Below are 18,381 nucleotides of genomic sequence, written 5' to 3'. Positions count from 1 at the left end.
TCACAGGGGAAAAAAATCTGATAAGTCCAAAATGAGGAAAATTCTGTATGATGATTGTACTCCTTTTAAAGACAATGGTATAAAAGACAAAGAAAGTCAGAGAGCTGTTCTAGAATTTAAAAGATGCATGTGACAATTAAATGCAACATATAATCCTAAGGTGGAACCAAGTTTGAAAAAAGAATAAGTACTAAATGGAACAACTGACAAGTAAGGATATAAACAGTATATCTCTATAAACTGCCTAAATTTGGTAACTCTACTGTAGTTATAGAGAATGAACTTAAAAAATGTAAACTGAGGAATTCAAGATGAATTGTCAACAAGTCTACAATCCAGTTTCAAGTAGTATCGCAAAAAAGAAAGTGTATGTGTACACACATACAAATCAAGTACACATGCAAATGTTTGGTGAGTCAAGGGTTAACAATTGGTAAATTTGAAATCTGTATGTAGAAGGAATTCATGCTATTATACTTGCAATTTTTCTCTAGGCTTGAAATGTTTCCAAAATAAAAGAATCTTTAAAAAGAATGAGATAAGTTTATATACTGATCTATATAAATCTCCAAAATACATTGCTAAATGAAAAAGAACAATTTCACTTATGTAAAAAGTTTGTGTAAATATCTGTAAATTTTTTTTTCAGACTGTCCAGACAAGATCATCTATAACCCTTGGACTTACTCTGTGCCCGAGATGTACCAGACCAATCTACACTAGACCCCAACACATGAACAAGGTGGAGGGGGGGATCCCAAGGTCTTATCCCACTACCAGGATGGCCAGTAAACCCAGTGGCAGCCAGTGGTACAAGCAAACTCTTTGCATCAACAGACCAATTTCAATGGAAGTATATGGCTCAGATCTGCTAACCACCCTGTACTGACCCTTGGGGGACTCTCTGTTGCAACTCTGCCCACTGCCTAGCCCCTGGCATGCCCCAAGCAATCCCTTCCACAGATTTTAACTCAGTGAGTCAGCATACCTGCCAAGAATCTACCCTCAGCCCTGTCTTGTCCAACAGGAACCAGCTGAAGGAAATGGACAACAAGCTGACCAAACTAATGGTTATCTGCCAAAGACAGCAGAAATTAGGCTACAGAGAGGGGCCAAAAGGAGGAAGGGGCAGAAATATACACTAAGGACAATGACCAGCCCAGGATGACTGAATCAACAGAGAGAAAAAGGAAGGTGGAGGAGAGAGAGAAGGCCAAGAATAATCATGCACAACTCTCATATCCAGTGAGCTCTCAACCACAGCCTGCACCATGCATTGCCTGGGGAAAGGCCAAAAGAAGTCTCACACAAGGGCAGGCCTGTTACCAAGTCCAGCTGCCAAGCAAGCCCAGGGGAGCCCCCCTCCCCAGGCTGAATGGCTGGTGGACTTCAGGGACGATACATAATGACCAGAAGCCCTCAACTCTACCACCTTTCAACCCAGCTAACATCTGAGGAGCAACCTCCCCCAGCACAAGGCCCAGACCAGCTGGCTCTCTCCCCACCAGCACCCCCCACCCCACTTCCCACCATCCTCCAAAGGCATTCCTGCTGGACAGCCACAAGGCCTTTATCCTCCTTGCCACCCCGCTAAGGGCAGCTGCAAGGCCCACTGGCTAAAGGAACTATTGCTGTTTATGTCAAAATATAAATAGCCATTTGTACTATTTGTTCAATAATGATTTCTGAATGCCAACTCTGCTTAATCAGGACATGTACACAGCAAACTACAGACCCTACACCAGGCTCTCAGGATTACTAACATGCTCTACAGAATGCTAGGGAAACTAATGGTCACCAAATCCTCAACATCCAGACAAAAAAGCATGTATGATGAAGAAATATAAAGAATATGACAAGGAGCAAAATTATAAACAATTCTGGCCCTGTCCAAAGCATGGCAGCTGTTTTGGAAACTCTCAGAAAGTCATATATGCTCCTCTAATACCACTAAGATTCTGTAGCATTCACTGTGTGGCAGACACAATTTAAAATCACTGCACTTTACTACCTCCTGGAGGGAGCCCTGACTCAGAGTCATGCCTATATTCACATACATAGTCTTGCACACAGATTCAGGGGGTAACCCAGATGTCCATCTGAGAATAACACTAACAGTTTGCCTGTTTGAAGCATTTGCTTTCTATCACTTTTGGAACTTTTTACTTACCCATTTTAACCCTCACAACATCTCCATGAAGCCCTAATATGATGTCCATGTTCCAGGTAAGGTAATCAAGACACAGAGAAGTTACAGAGGGAAATGCAGAACAGACTCAACTCCAGGCAGTGTTGCTTTAGGATCCATACTCTAAAACCACCACCCAAACTGCCTCTATCTAACCTGGATGAATCTTGATCTATGCCCAGTCACTCCTTTTACAGACATTACGGTCATTCATGAAGCACAACCCCTTCTGGACTTTACTATTTCCTAGGTCATCCGAACCTACAGCCCTCTGCACTCCAAACACAGGCCCATGAGCCATTCATCTCCAGCCTGGATTTGCCCTACCAAGGCCCATTATGTCTACATAACAAGACACAAAGCTTTGCTTGAAATTGCAGGACAGGATGTGTTAGCTTTCATTAACCCTCTGAAGACAATTAATACACATCAAGCCAAAAACAAAATACAGCTGTTAACCATTCCTCAAGCTCAGCAAACTATAGACCCCACATCAGGCTCTCAGGATTACTAATCTGCTCTGCAGAATGCTAGGGAAACTAATGGTCACCAAATCCTCAACACCCAAACAAAAAAGCATGTATGATGAAGAAATGATCCATCAACACACCAAGAAGATATTTAATCTGCCATAGGTTCTCTACTGGATTCTAAATGTTACTACTGACATATTTCACTGAGAGTCAAAAAACTACTAAAAGTTTTCCTGAAGTCAAACACCAAGGAGGTAAAAGAACTCTGATGGTCAAAGGTTCCAGATATAGCAGGGGAAGGTGACTGACTACTAGGTCATCACTATCACTGCCAAGAAGACAACATGCAGTTAGATCAACTGCCATCACTGCTGAGAGAACATGTACAAAGCTAGATCTCCTCCCACCACTGCTGAGGACATACTCATCCAGCAGTTCAGGAAGTATCCAGGGGAGGAAATGATAAGGAAAGTAGCCACAAGGTAGTCCTGGGAAGCAGAACAGGAAAGGAGAGGAAGGCACAGTCTAACAACAGCACAGATATAAACAGGAGCACATATTCACTCCTAAGACCAGAATCACCAACTGCAATATTAACCCTAAATGGGCTGCAGTTATAGCTCACTGGTAAAGCACTTGCCTAGCATATATGAGGCACTGGATTCAATCCTCAGCACCACATAAAAATAAATAAATAACTGGGCATGATGGCACACGACTAAAATCGCAGTGGTACAGGAGGCTGAGGCAGGAGGAATGAGAGTTCAAAGCCAGCCTCAGGGGGCGAGGGATGTGGCTCAAGCGGTAGTACGCTTGCCTGGCATGCGTGCGGCCTGGGTTCGATCCTCAGCACCACATACAAACAAAGATGTTATGTCTGCCAAAAACTAAAAAATAAATATTAAAATTCTCTCTCTCTCTGTTTAAAAAAAAAAAAAAAAAAGCCAGCCTCAGCAACTTAGCAAGGCTCTAAGCATCTTTGCAAGACTCTGTCTCTAAATAAAAATACAAAAAAGGGCTGGGGATGTGGCTCAGTGGTTAAGTGTCCCAGAGTTCAATCCTTGGAATAAATAAATAAAGGTATTATGTCCATCTACAACTGAAGAAATAAAAAATAAATAACTGTTAACATGCACTGATACCTATTCACTTCCATTAGGGTCAGCCTAAGTTTTAACCACAGGACTACTTATGGCCTCAAGACCTTCCCCACAGGACATGACCATGATGCAGTGCTTAGCACGGAGCAGGTATTAGTGAGGGCAATGGAGCCACCTCCGGCTCCCTGAATAGCTGACATGTTCAGGCATAAAGGGCCAAAATGTATTCAACTTACTCTCAATGCTATTCAGGAAAAACATTATGTATTTTTAGTGTATACCTATGTACACACACAAGGGCACACACTTAGGTACATGCATGGGGTTAGGAATAAGGCAAATAAACTAAAATGCTAACAGGTAAATCTGAGCAAAGGATATGCAGTGGGGTTTGGGTTTTTGTTTTGCACTAATTTCATTCTTGCAACTTCTCTTGAAATTTGAAGTTATTTTCAAATAAAAGGTTTCCCTTTAAAAAAAAAAAAAAAGCAATTCATTAGCCAGTGAAGCTAAAAAGTTGTGTTACACCACTTTCCAACCAAAAAGAATGAAACTGTTAACCCAAAAGTCAAATATGCCAGCAGGATAAGTTCTACAAAGTGTCACAGGATAATGGGCTATAAAGGAAAGCACTCAAAATTTAAAAAGCCAAAGCTTCTCAACTTTCTAGCTACTTCTGAGTTTTGGCTCCTTCCACTTATAGGAAAAGTATTCTCTCTTCCAATTCACCAATCCATGCTACTCCACATGAAAGAAAACTCTGGACATCAGAGGTGAAAGAACCCTGAACTAGAAGGCTGAGCTTAAATCCCAGCTATGCTGTTCACCAGCTGTGTGACCTTAAGCAAGTCACTAGCTTTGCCAGTAATACAAGCAGGACAGCTGCTAATCCTGCTACCTCACCAGGAGGCCTGGCCTGGCAAAAGGCTTTTTATAGGACCAGAAATGGGGCAGGCAAAGACAGACAAGGGTTCTTGGACTATGGCCTTGCTCAGAAGCAAGTTTTCTCAGCTACATATGATGGAATTGCCCTGGAGAGAGATTTGGCTTAATCTACATCTCTGATTTTGTTTCCCAAGTAAAGACTGAATGAGGTTTTTAAAAAAATATTTTTATTAGTTATTGCTGGAACTTTATTTATTTATATGTAGTGCTGAGAATTGAACCTAGTGCCTCACACATGCTAGGCAAGCACTCTACCACTGAGCTACAACCCAAGCCCGACAGAATGAGTTTTAAGATGAGCAACTGATGTTGCATTCCCTGCACAAGTGGGAAAAAGACCAATTCGACAATATCAGTTAGCAACTCCTAGAGAACCCAGGTTGCTTTCAGTTATTTCAGTACAAATCTCTGATCCTTCTTTCTCCCCACACCCTGGAAGGACATAACACACATCAGTGGTGACTATGGCCAATTACAGAAAAAGTGTAGGGGGAATGAGTGGGGGAGATGGAGGGATTCCATCCCTCAGACCATAACATTCAGAAGGAAAAAGGTTCAATATATAGAGAATCCCCAGGACTTATCAGGGACAGAGGCAGCCTGGAACTCCACAGCTCAGGTTAAGAAAACTGTTCAAAGCATAATGTGAGGTTCTCTTAAGACCAGAACTGAACATTCAGAGTGAACAGGGACACAGCCAAGGGTACATAATGAGGGGACAAGTAGACTCCTAGGATTAAAATCTCTATCTCAATCACTTAGCTTTATGAGCACTATAATTCAGTTTCTCCATCTGTAAAATGGGGCTAATAACAGTCTACAGGGGGCCATCTGAAAGTTAATCAATATATAACACATCTTCAATCAACCAAGACCAAATATATATTTCAAAAGAAACTTTGGGGGAGAAGTGAGATTACAGGGAACAACACTATGTTTGTGGAAGTTCCCAAGTAGACTCAGAGGAGTAGCAGAAGGAAATGGAAGTAACTAATCTGAAGAAAGCTGAAAAAGCAAAATTAAAAGGTATTTTTTATAAAAGCCTGAAGATTCTGATTTTTTAAGGAAAACAACTGCAAAAAGGGCAAAAATAATTTGATTCTGGGGATTACAACATGGCTAAAGCAAAGCTGAACAAGCAACTTCCCACTGAAACCCTGGAGGGGACAGAGATCACTAATGACCACATTCATACTCCACAGGAGCTAGTAAGCTGTCTGGCTGATTAAAAGAACTGAAGTGCATACATTTTGTAATTCCCATTATTTTTTATTACTTATCCAATTTTTTTTTGTTTACTTTCATTCACTAAGTCAGTTCAGACTGACAGCTTTGCAGATATCAATAGAGTGTGCTACTATTTTAAGGGAATAATATGTAGAGGTTTTGATTAGTTTAACAGTGCACTTAGAAAATAACATCTCAGAGCAAGTAATCTACTTGAAAATATTTGTATATATTATCTAACTCCTAAATATAGGACTGATTCCAACAAGTTTTACAATTTTAATGTTTTGGCTTTCCTTACTTCATCTTAATTATAGTTTTAAATGTTACTTTTATTTACTATAAACTCTGTTTTATTGATTTCTTCTTTCCTTTTGGATTTTGTAAAACAGAAATTTAATACACGTTAGAAAAAAAGTCACATAATTCAAACACAAATAGATGGGGTTCTGAAGGATTTGTATTAACTATTCTTAAACTCAAATGACCTTAAACCTATTTCAGCTTTAACAATAGAATTTTACTTGAGCAATATTTGCCCATATTCCAGTGTAACTAGTGTAACTTCAGCATTTAACACCTGCAGTTAAGTCTAGTAGTCTCATTTAGCTCTGCAGTATTGAATGTTTTTCCTTGTTCAAGATGAAATGAAGTATGTATGCATGTATATTGACTGAATACACTTTTTAAAAAATTGTAGATGGACAGAATGTCTTTATTTATTTTTATTGGTGCTAAGGTTGGAACCCAGTGCCTCACACATACTAGGCAAGTGCTCTGCCACTGAGCTACAAGCCTCAGCCCCCGAATTAACTTTTGTAAATATAGTAGTTTTACACAGCCTTAAAAAAAAAAAAAAAAAGAGTCAGGCACAATGGCACATACCTGTAATCCTCAGTGGGAGGCTAAGGCAGGAGGATTGTGAGTTCAAAGTCAGCCTCAGCAACTCAGTGAGGCCTTAAGCAAATCAGTGAGACCATGTCTCTAAATAAAATTCAAAAAAGGGATGGGGATGTGGTTCAGTGGTTAAGTGCCCCTGAGTTCAATCTCTGGTACCGAAAAAAGAAAAAGAAACTTTGGTGAAAAATCCTGCAAGCATATGCTGTCTCTCCACCACTCTGTGAAAGGCTCTGCCCTGTCTCAGAGAGGAGGCCGAAGTAGCTTGGCCCTGTTCCCAGGGATAACACTGAGCAGGAGTCAAAGGATACCATCTCCACCTGCCTCCCTCCCAAGATGCAGGTTCTAGCTAGTGCCTCTCTTAACACCCAAGTATGGTTCAAAACCAGACAAAAAAAGAGAGCAAACCAAGACCAGGGGCTTCTCTTTCTCAAAAAGGGGAAGTCCCTTCCTCTCACAATTACCAAACAGGCAAACCTCTGCCTGGCATTCTAAAGAAAGACACTAAGCAAATATGTGAAGAGGCACACCTGAGCATTCAAAGAAAACATCTGGCCCAGGATGAGAATTGTCCTAGTTGCCTAATGAAAGTCAGGGGCCAGTTGGATCCCTGAGATTTTTTAGGGCAATCCAAGACACCACCCAAGGGCTGCTGAAATAAGAAAAGCCAAAACGTTTTTTGATATGGAGGGATATGGAATTAAAAGGATAACTTTGCTCCCTCTACTGGAGCCTCCCCATTTCATGTCTCACTCAGACCCCAGAATGAGCTTCCTGCAGTCTTACTCTACTTCACAAGTACAAAAGAACAGACAACTCTGCCAACCTGTCTCTAGGCTGCCACACTTGGGGTACTCGCTACTTCACAGGTGCAAAAGGACAGACAACTCTGCCATCTTCTCTGGGCTCCCATGCTCAAGGGGTACTCAACCAATAAGAATGTACCTAGACTCTGCCTCCACGTCAGCAACTCCTAAAGGGAACTCCTAAAGGGAAGGGCATGTTCTCTTCATTTGAACACTCCCAGTGATGGGCAGACATCAAGCATTCACATATACTTTCTTTACTGCTTCTGGCCATCTGGTAAAATATGTTAATGGGGAAAAGGAGTTAAAGACATTGGTCACTTCTGTGATCCAGGCAGGAGATGCTGGACCTGAAACCAGAGGTATGCCAAAGATGATGGGCATTATGTATGACTTCATCTCCAAGCCCAGTGACCTCATATGTAAAACTGGGATTCAGGAACCACAACAGGATTGTTTTACCTCTCTAAAGGTACACACATTTATGAAGAATTTAATGACAAGAACCCACAAACTCATCAACTCTGCACCCTCCTCATAGTCAAAACTTTTTCATGGCTTCTATCCCTGCCAAGGTCATTCCACAATGAGCTTACTCAACTTACTCAGAGAAGCCAGGGAAACATCACTGATTCTGTTCAGGTTAAGCATGGGCCTAGGGCACCGGCCACCAGGTTGACACCGGGGAAGAGGCAGACGTTCCAGGCAGATGACAAAGGCATGAAGCCCAGAGTGCAGCATTTCTTTCTTTTCATTTTTACTTGTAGTTGGACACCTCACACATGCCAGGCAAGCATTCTACCGCTGAGCCACAACCCCAGCCCCTAAATGCAGCATTTCTAGGATGGTAACCTGGATAGGTTAACAACGTGAAGTACACACCTCTGTGCTCCCACCTCATCCTTGATGTCACTCTCAGAAGATGGCCCTGGCACTTCACCCTTTATAGGACACTGTCTCAATAACAAACCAGTAAGAATCAGTCAGAAATCAGCTAGTGGTGCAAGCCTATAATCCCAGCGATTAAGAGGGCTAAGGCAGGAGAATCAAAGTTTGAGGACAGCCTTGGCAACTTAGTTCTTGTCTCAAAATAAAAAAGGATGGGAATGTAGCTCAGTGGTAGAATGCTTGCCTAATAAGTGAGATGTCCTAGGTTCAATCCACTGTACCAAAAAATTAAGAATTGTACTTTTCATTGGACTGAAGGTGACTGTATTAATACACACAACATTTTCTTCCATCTAAGAATCTTTTTTTCTGTTCATTAAAACATTTTGTAGTCCCTTAAAAGAACAATGGGTCTGCAGCACAGGATAAATGATCCTTCCTTAAGGGGGATCTGATTTTCTTGGTGCAGTTCAGGGATACCCGACATAGGCAGAAAAGGGCCCTCTAGTAGTCATGGTTCTGATTTTCCACCAAGGGGAGTTCCAAAAGCATTTAACTGCATCACACAAATGGAGCACTGCTAAGAGTCTGGCACCACGGCGAGGTCTCTGCCCCCTGCACAGGGTGCTTGTAGACCTAGTACTTCCTCTAGATTGGGCTCTGCGCTGAGGATTTCTCCGGTGCAACGTCTCACAGGATAACAAGCCACCCAGTCACCGCAGTCCTGGGCTGAAAGGTTGTACCAGGCCACAGGGGGGCGGACGCCTGTGAAACCAGGTGCCTCCATGAACTGCTCCCGGCCCCCAGCCCTCCAGGTCGACCATGACGTTGGGGCTGGCCGCAGGGCGCGCCCAAGGCGCAGCTCCTGGCCGGTGGCTCTCAGGGCACGCAGTGCTCGGTGGAGGAGGATCCAGAGGCGACATCCTCGAGGACAGAGCGGCAAGACCTGCAAGGCGCCCGGTATCAGGTACCGGAAGCTAGAGCTTGCGCCCTGCAGCCGGTGAGCCAGACCTCACCCATCTCTTTCTCAGACGCGCACCGCCTGAGGTAGCTGAGTGTGGAGGGTGGTCCCGGCGCTGGCCCTCGCCGGACTCCCGGCCGCGGCCCCGCCCCCCGCCCCGCCCCCCCACCGCGCCGCGCACCTGGTCGCAGCGGCTCAGTAACTGTGAGCACGAGTAGGAAGAGCAGCAGGAAAGCACCGCTGTCTGCTTTGGGCACCATTTATCCTCCGTTCATCGTCCCCGGGGCGGCCGCGTGACCCCGCGGGGAGGCCGGACCGGGCCGGGGTGAGGTTCGAAAGGCTGGACCCGGGCTAGTTGCGGGGATTCCGCGAACGAGGACTCCGGTGGGGCCGCAGCGGAATTGAGCCGTGGCGGGATCGAGCAGCGGCGAGGCAGGGCCGGGACGAGGCAGGGCAACAGACTCGCACTCACTCTAGGCCACAACCTCGGGCACCGACTCAAGCTCCGCACAAGATGGCGGCCGTCCTGTTCGAGCCCGCGCCGCCCCGCCTCCAGCCCGCGACGCTGGCGCGAGCCAATGACCACCGAGGGGGGCGGGGCCCGCGCGCGCTCTGCTGCGTGCAAATCTGGGCTAGGCAAGGGGCGGAGTCTGAGCGGAGGGCCTGAAAAGGGGAGAGGCCTAAGGCCGGGACGGCGGGGAAAGAGACTGAGGGACGGTCCCTAAAGGGAGCAGGCCTGAAGCATTCCATTGGCTAGGCAGAGGGGTGGGCCTTGGGGGCGAGGTCTTAGCGGCTGGGCCACCCAAGCGTCTAGGGTCCTACAGAGCCAGGCTTGAGCAATGGGAGAGGGGGAGGGGGAGGAATGAGACCGCAATGACTGACTCAGAGGGGCGGGGCCTGGGGGCGAAGCGGAGTGGTGTCTCGGGAGTAGCCAATCTAGAAGTCGAAGCAGGACCCAGAGACACAAAGACCCAAAGGATCTTCACACTGGCGGACCCACGTCGTCTCCGATACCCAACAGTGCACCCTAAAGTGGCGTTTTAAGACTGGACCGGCTGTGGAGGATGAAGGAAGAAAACTGGAGGAGCGGAGTAATGGGGAAGAGGGTCAGTCCTGTAAGGAAAAGACAGGTGTGACTTCACCAGCACACAGAACTGAAAGTTTAGCGACTGGGGAAGCTGAGGCAGGAGAATCACAAGTTCGAGGCAAGCCCTCAGCAATCTAGCAAGACCCTGTCTCAAAATAAAAAGGATTGGGGGTGTAGCTCAGTGGTAAAAGCACCACTGTGTTCAATAACCAATACCAAAACCAAAAAACAACAAAACCTGAAAGTCTTAACAGATGAGTAAATGGGCTGAGGGAGTCACACAAAGAATAACAGGGAAGCCCAGATCCTAAAGACTGGAGCAAAGCTGGCCTCTTCTGGAGGATGGACCTGCCTACACACTGGGAGAGGAGGCGAAGGCATACAGGAAAGCACTGGATAGAGATGAGGGATGATGCTAAACTCTCTGGGAACAAAGCTCCAAGTGCTGACTTTGCACCTGTTACCATGAATAGGGTGAACAGGGAGGAGAGAACAGATGGGGCATCCTCAGCAGGAGGTCTAAGCAAGCTGTTCACCAGCTAAACACCAGACCTGGCAGTATGGGTGGTCAAGGGTAGGAAAAGTGAAGATGAGGACACAGAAAAAGGGTTAGGGCCAAAGCTAGTGGGATCCCAGCATACTCTGACCCACCCTCCATCCCTTTTTCCAGCCTGTGACTCTTGAGGTCATGACAGAAGGTACCTTACTCTTTCTCGATGTGAATAAGTCAAGGTCAAACCCAAAGTTAGGCCAGACCTTCAAGGGATCATACTCTCCCAGGACACAGCCCAGATCAGGTGCTGGACTAAGGGCTTGTCACAGCAGAGAGATCCCACTGCTGGCAGAAACCAAGGTCCCTGTCCAGTGCTGCCCTTGCTGCTTATGCCATTCTCAGAGCATTCCCGGGAGCAGCTTCTAGTACTCAGCATGGGTTCTAGGTCCAGTCTTTTGCTTCTCCCCCAGATCTGTCCTGGGAGCCCAGCCAGGACCATAAGCTGGGCAAGGGCCCTAGGAGGGAACTTACAGTCAAGAGCAGAGTTCGAGTCAGTTGTCCTCGAAGAAGAGCCACTGTAAGAGAAGCAGGCCAGCAAAGGTTTGGATGAGGAAAGAAAACTACAGAGAGGTGAAAAGTCTAACCAAATCTTGCAATAAGAGTGCAAAGTCCTGCTTTCCCAAACTGCAGCAACTGAATCTTTGCACCTCATAACCCATCTTCACCCTTCTTCAGCCTTGCTCTGGGCCCCTGCAAACTGCCTGTGTGAATAATGTCAAGAGCTAAAGGGAGGAAAAGAGGTCTGGATCACTTTACCTGACACAAACCTGTGATGTCACCACAGCCTAGCTCTTTCCCTCCACCAACGGTTTTTGCCTCTCTCAGGGTGGTTTTCTCTATACTCCTCCTTCCATGTGGGCCAGAGGTCTGTAACTACCTTAGGGTACCTATACTACCCTTGGAATTCCCTACACTCTGCTTTCACCTTGTAAATCATCCCGCAATTAAATCCTCCTCAAACTATTGTAAATTCAGTGTGTCTGCTGTTTCCTGTTGAGACCCTGACTGATAGGACCTGCCCTAGATTCTCTAGAGTGACCTGGTTTGCAGTCACCAGCGCCATCACTCTACAAGCAATCCTGGTTATGGTTTTGGAAACATGGGCAAACATTTGTGTTCCCCACAGCCCTCTCTTACCTCAAGTCCCAGCCAAGCATGAGGGCACTCTGCTGGCCTTCAGTCTGCTCCAGCCCACTGGCAGATCCTCCCAGGGTTCCAAGTCCAAGCTAAAGCCTCATTTCCCTAGGGCACTCCTCCTTTGTGACTTCACCCTCTGAAGTCACCTGGGAGACAGTGCTGAATGTTCCATCTTAGAGTCTTGGCCTCTTAGGAGGCAGGGACAGCAGGCCCGGCCAGCCCAGAGGACTCTGTCTACAGTGTAAATGAGGACACTGCTGGCCCATGTCCCGCAGGGATGTAGAGGGGAGCCTCAGAGGCACTGGGCGCTCCCGGCACCATGGATGACGCTGCCGTCCTCAAGCGACGAGGCTACATCATGGGGATAAATTTGGGAGAGGGCTCATACGCAAAAGTCAAATCCGCTTACTCTGAGCGCCTAAAGTTCAACGTGGCGGTCAAGATCATCGACCGCAAGAAAGCCCCCACAGACTTCCTGGAGAAATTCCTTCCCAGGGAAATTGAGATTCTGGCCATGCTAAACCACCGCTCCATCGTCAAGACCTACGAGATCTTTGAGACATCAGACGGCAAGGTCTACATCGTCATGGAGCTCGGGGTCCAAGGAGACCTCCTTGAATTCATAAAAACCCGGGGAGCCCTGCAAGAGGATGATGCTCGTAAGAAGTTCCACCAGCTCTCCTCGGCCATCAAGTACTGCCATGACCTGGATGTCGTCCACAGAGACCTCAAGTGCGAGAACCTTCTCCTTGACAAGGACTTCAACATCAAGCTGTCTGACTTTGGCTTCTCCAAGCGCTGCCTGCGGGACGAAAGTGGCCGACTGATATTAAGCAAGACCTTCTGTGGGTCAGCAGCATATGCAGCCCCTGAGGTGCTGCAGGGCATCCCCTACCAACCCAAAGTGTATGACATCTGGAGCCTTGGCGTGATCCTCTACATCATGGTCTGTGGCTCCATGCCCTACGATGACTCCAATATCAAGAAAATGCTGCGCATTCAGAAGGAGCACCGTGTCAACTTCCCACGCTCCAAGCACCTGACAGGAGAATGTAAGGACCTCATCTACCGCATGCTACAGCCGGATGTTAACCGGCGGCTGCACATAGATGAGATCCTCAGCCACTGCTGGGTGCAACCCAAGGCACGGGGTCTATCCTCTGCAGCCATCAAGGAGGGGGAGAGCTCCCGGAGCATTGACCCGCAATGGACCCCTGAACCTGGCTCTGACAAGAAGTCCGCCACCAAGCTGGAGCCTCGGGAAGAGGCTCGAGCTGAGGCACGACACGAGACACGGCCTGAGACAAAACCTGAGGAGGATACAGTGCAAGTGGCCAGGCAGTCAGAGACCCTGGGCTTCAGCAGTGAGCAGATGATCAGGGAATCAGAGGAAGTGCCTCCCCAACAGCCTCCAGAGACACACACCTAGTGAGCCTCTTGCAGCCCAGGGGGCTGGCAGGGAATGAGGCAGAGCTCATGGCTTGAAGCCTGAGCCCAGAAGGAGTCAAGGGATGAGCAGAGAAGGAAGACAGTCCTGGATGAGCCACTATTTTCGTCAGTTTCTTCTCCCACCCTTTGAACTTGGTAACTAACATGGCTAAAGAAGCAATAAATCACTATATTAGTGCAGACCCTGAGGTGAATGTCTTTGCCCCACTGACTGCAGTCCTGGGTGCCCCCTGGCTTCCCACTCAGATTATGAATTCTCACTCCTGGAAAAATATATCCCAGTGTGCCCAGCTCAGACTGTGACCTTAGGACCTGGCTAAGGCAGCTTTTCCAGGTATTGGGAAGACCTGGAAGGGCATGGGTCAGAGCAGAGAGTTGAATGAGGAAGATATTGCTTCCAGAGGAAGGTCCATGGGTGCTGATTAGGGGTAGGAAAGAAGGCTGAGAAAGGCAACACAGTTGCCTGCAAAGGAAGGGTGGGAGGCCAGGGCCTCTCATACTGGGATAGCTGGCTCTCTGCATTTGAAGCTGAGTTCTAGACTGATATGCCACCATCACCCCTTGGCATGCATTACATAAGCTTTCCAGTCAGTGAGGGTTGGGGAAGAGACTGCAGAGGGCAGGACAACTGTATTTTTTTTTTCTATTCTGTCCACCATGGGACCCAGTTCTCAACAGTGCCCTGAGTTATATCCCCACCATGGTCATTCTTCAGCCCAGGAGAAGTGAGAGACTCAGCTGGATGACCCAGCATGTTCCACAGTCCTGTGTGGCCTTGACCACATCCCTTCCCCAGCCTGATGCCAGGGGTGGCATTCCTTCCAGAGGTAAGAAGCTGACACTGGCAAATAGAATAGATATCCTCACAAAGAATGCCGGGACCCTGTGAACAAAGAAGGCAGATACCAGTATCCCATGGGAGGTATGGCCTGCACTTGGCACTATTGATTGCCATGTGCTGCATGCCCTACCTGTGCCTTGTCCCAAGCAATCCTCACTTGGCCACAGTGGCCCCTCTCTTCACCTCACATTGGATAACCTCATGGGGGGTGGTGCTAAGGGCTTAGTACACATACACAAAAACAAGAGCATTTAAAATCACTCCTCCATCTGTATCCCAAACTTGGAAACACCCCAACTCCCAAGACCCTGGGAAAAGGTGAGGTCCAGTGAGATCCCAGCATCCCTTCTTACATTCAATCTACTTTCCTCCCTGGCTTCTCCCTCACCCCATAGCCCCCTGCCCTCCCATCACCTCCCACAGGAACCACCCTCCTACACCCAGTCTGGCCCCTACCACCCACAGGATGGATTCAAGTACCTAACCTCTTAGGTCTTCTCAGGCTTGGCCTTCTCCTTTTTTTTAAATTTATTTTTTAGGTGTATATGGACACAGCACAATACCTTTTATTTTTATGTGGTGCTGAGGATCGAACCCTGGCCCCACCTATGCTAGACGGGTGCTCTACCCCAGAGCCACAATCCCAACCCTGGCCTTCTTTAGACCCATCCTTTCTCTGCTGGCCTCCTAGAGATGACCCTGACCCCCATACCTCCATCACACACTAGTGCCATAATTACTAGTAGACTTGCCCCTACAGACTGCCCATCTCCCCACGCTTAGCCAAGGGGCCTGGCCTCCACAAAACCTTTTTTTTGGGATTCCTACTGGTGCTCTGCATCCTGCTCCTGTGAACTCTGCCAGGGAGGCCTCTGAGTACCCAGGATCTGGGCACAGAACAGTCCTCAGTAATACCAGAAGGCCTCCCAGCATCTTTCCCATGAATAAGCTTGTGTTGGAATGGTATCCCAGGGCACATGATGCTATCTGTATGGGGAGGTGGAGAATGGCTCATCCCTGCATGTCTTCCATAGTCCTCAGGACAGAGGAGAGTAAGAGGGCCTAGGAGTGACTCACTGCAGCCCAACCCAGCCAGAAGGCATCCTGGGCAGGGGGAGCTTTAGGAATACCTGCTGCTCAGAAAGGATTGGCAACCTACCTGGAAGCACAGTACCAGAGCAGCAGGCCCAGGTAACAATAGCTTCCACAGATAGCCTCATCCTTTTGGACAGTTTTTCTGGTGTGTTTGACCCTGGATTGATCACCTTCATCCTCAGAGGCTTTAGGACCAGGACTTCAAGGTGGTTCCCTGGTCGTTTATGTCCTCATCATGAGGTGACCCTCAGGCCATTATAGGCATTACCTACTCGTGATTCTCTTCCACCTGGCTAGTTACCCAGACCTCAGCTTTCTTAAATTTAAATTCCAATTCTCTGTCCTCACAGTTCCATGGTGCCATGTCAGGACACAACCACCATCATGCACTCACACTGGTCGGTATGACATCTACCTTCCCTGACCTCTGGAATCCAGGAAGGCATGAGTGCCTCTAGTTCACTGGTGTCCCTAAGCACCTAAAACAGACTCTCACAAGTTTGTGGGAAGAATGGGTCAGTGGGGATCTAATTTATTTAAGAAAGCAAAACTCAGAGGACTATAGATTTCCCGGAATGTGCAGGTCCCCAGCCACACTAGGTATAACCCTAGAGGTCTCCAGTCAGATCTAACCTACTCCAAATATACTAGGTGCCCTAGCCTCGTGACAAAACACCCAGGACAAAACCACCCACTCCATGTTTCAGCAGCTCTGCTTGTGCCAAGCTGACACTTGCTTCCTACAGCATGTCCCTGAAGAAACAGAGAGACCACACTATCCTGGGCAAGGGCAGGGTTGAGAGAGCAACATCCATGAGAGAGAGAGAGAGAGAGAGAGAGAGAGAGAGAGAGAGAGAGAGAGAGAAGAAGGAGGAGGAGGAGGAGGAGGAGGAGGAGGAGGAGGAGGAGGAGGAGGGGGAGGAGGAGGAGGAGGTCATACTCCTGGGTCCTGCCCTGCAAATCCTTTAAAAAATATTTTATTTATTTGTTTGTTTTTATATGGTGCAGAGGATCAAACCCAGTGCCTCACACGTACTAGGCAAGTGCTCTACCACTGAGCTACATCCCCAGCCCCTTGCCTGCAAATCTTACAGCCAGCCCCTTCTAGGACACAAAGGAGTGAAGTTACGATCATTTCAGCCAAAAAGAGCCTCTCGGAGAAAGGAATGCATGAAGCTAAAGCTATTAGCCATGAGTACTCTACAGAGCCAGAGCCTGACTCAGGAGTCTGGTGCTGCTGAAAGGTGGTCACCATGGATACATCTGCCCACCCTACCCATCCTGTCTCTTATACTGGCAGCCCAAGTTAGGTTGCCAGACTCAGGGCACACTACAAGCTCCAGATGTGTCCACACAGCTATGCCTTTGCTCCAAGATGTCATTTCCGCCTAACATGTTTATCCCATTGTCCACCTGGTGAAGCTCTGTGGATTCTCTGCACCAGAACTCCTATGTCACTTCCTCTTTGAAAACTTTGAAATCCCACATAGAAACAGGCTTTCTGGGCTGGGCTTGTGGCTCAGTGGTAGGCCACTTGCCTAACATATGTGAGGCATTGGGTTTGATCCTTAGCACCACATAAAAATAAATGAATAAATAAAGTTATTATGTACACCTGCAACTAAAAAAAGAAAAAAAAGAAAAAAGGAAGAAACAGGCCTTTCTGCTCCCTCTGAATACAACACCCCTAGCTCACCTGTATTGGAAGCTTCTGTGGGCATAGGATGCCTCTGATGGATGGCAAGCAAACATCAGGACTTCCAAAGTAGCTAAAGGGATGCATAAAGGATATAATTTTCCAAAGCAAAAATCCACACACCAGGTACAATAGGCAGTCTGAAATGCAAATGATGTGTAATGCCAGGGTTCTAGCAAGTGACCCCTGCTCACTCCACATCAATGTCCAAATGTCCAAAGTGAAATATTCTGGACCCCCTCCCCACCCAGAAGGTTGCCCTTCATGGATAATGCTCTGAATGTTGCCAATCCCCAGGACCCTGCCACAGAACCATCCCACTCACTGACTAGATCCAGGCTGACCCTTTTGGGGCTTTTTTTAAACCCCCAGAAGCCTACACTGGCCCAGATTTCTCAAACCTGACCCAAGGCAGTAAGCTTCCACACTCTCCCCAAAGCTAATTCTTTTCTTTCTGCCAGTGACCACCTTAAAATGAGACTTGGATTATGCAATCACTGCCCTCACTTAGAGAAAAAAGCCCCTGACTTTCTCCTCCTCTCCCTTCCGACTTGTCAGCCACTCTCAGAAGACTGGATGCCCCACCACCTCCTCTACCTGGTTGAAGCCTGACCCATCTCTAAGCTTGCCCTGCCCCTTGGAACATGCATCTGCCTGCCCTGGACCCTTAGCCACCTAGCCAGGCAAACAATGCATCTCTGAGTACTGTCTGCCCTCCCATCCCCATAAACACCCCTGCTCACTGAAGCAACAGCAGCTCATCTGCCTAGTTGTCTAGCCCAAGGACTCCAGCTCCTGATCCCAAACACAAGAGTTGCTTTGGTCCACCAGGTTTGGAACCACCACTGGATTGAGATACCACAGATTCCAAGAAGCTTTATGGAGTTTTCTTCACACCCCTAAGAAGTTGCAGGAAAACTGGTCCTAGTGAAAGAAGGACCAATGCAGGGTCAGTTCCCCTGACCACGTAAGAGAAATGGGCATGGGATTAGTACTCTGGCTGGACCTGAGCCACCTCCTTTTGGGCCTGACTTATGA

At 47.4% G+C, this 18,381-nt stretch overlaps 2 protein-coding genes across 4 annotated transcripts in view; one reads left to right on the top strand and one right to left on the bottom strand.

Moving 5' to 3' along the window:
* The window catches only part of Dgcr2 (DiGeorge syndrome critical region gene 2), a 78,888-nt gene extending 68,865 nt beyond the window's left edge, over positions 1-10,023 (bottom strand). For all 3 annotated transcript variants that reach the window (XM_076860170.1, XM_076860227.1, XM_076860219.1), the window contains exon 1: positions 9,667-10,023. In XM_076860170.1, coding sequence (XP_076716285.1) covers positions 9,667-9,745 — 79 coding nt within the window. In that variant the 5' untranslated portion in view covers positions 9,746-10,023. The remainder of the gene's footprint in view (positions 1-9,666) is intronic.
* Positions 10,024-12,581: 2,558 nt separating this feature from the next.
* Positions 12,582-13,691, top strand: Tssk1b (testis specific serine kinase 1B). Its single transcript, XM_076866984.1, has one exon. It carries the CDS (start codon positions 12,582-12,584, stop codon positions 13,689-13,691), a length of 1,110 nt encoding a protein of 369 aa, XP_076723099.1.
* The last annotated feature ends 4,690 nt before the right edge of the window (positions 13,692-18,381 follow it).

Source organism: Callospermophilus lateralis, chromosome 1 (assembly GCF_048772815.1).
Source record: "Callospermophilus lateralis isolate mCalLat2 chromosome 1, mCalLat2.hap1, whole genome shotgun sequence".
NCBI lineage: Eukaryota > Metazoa > Chordata > Mammalia > Rodentia > Sciuridae > Callospermophilus > Callospermophilus lateralis.
This window is presented reverse-complemented; position numbering and strand designations above follow the sequence as displayed.

What these genes read in the sequence shown, in the direction of transcription:
- Tssk1b (XM_076866984.1), top strand. Translation starts at nt 12,582, where the DNA reads ATGGATGACGCTGCCGTCCTCAAGCGACGAGGCTACATCATGGGGATA.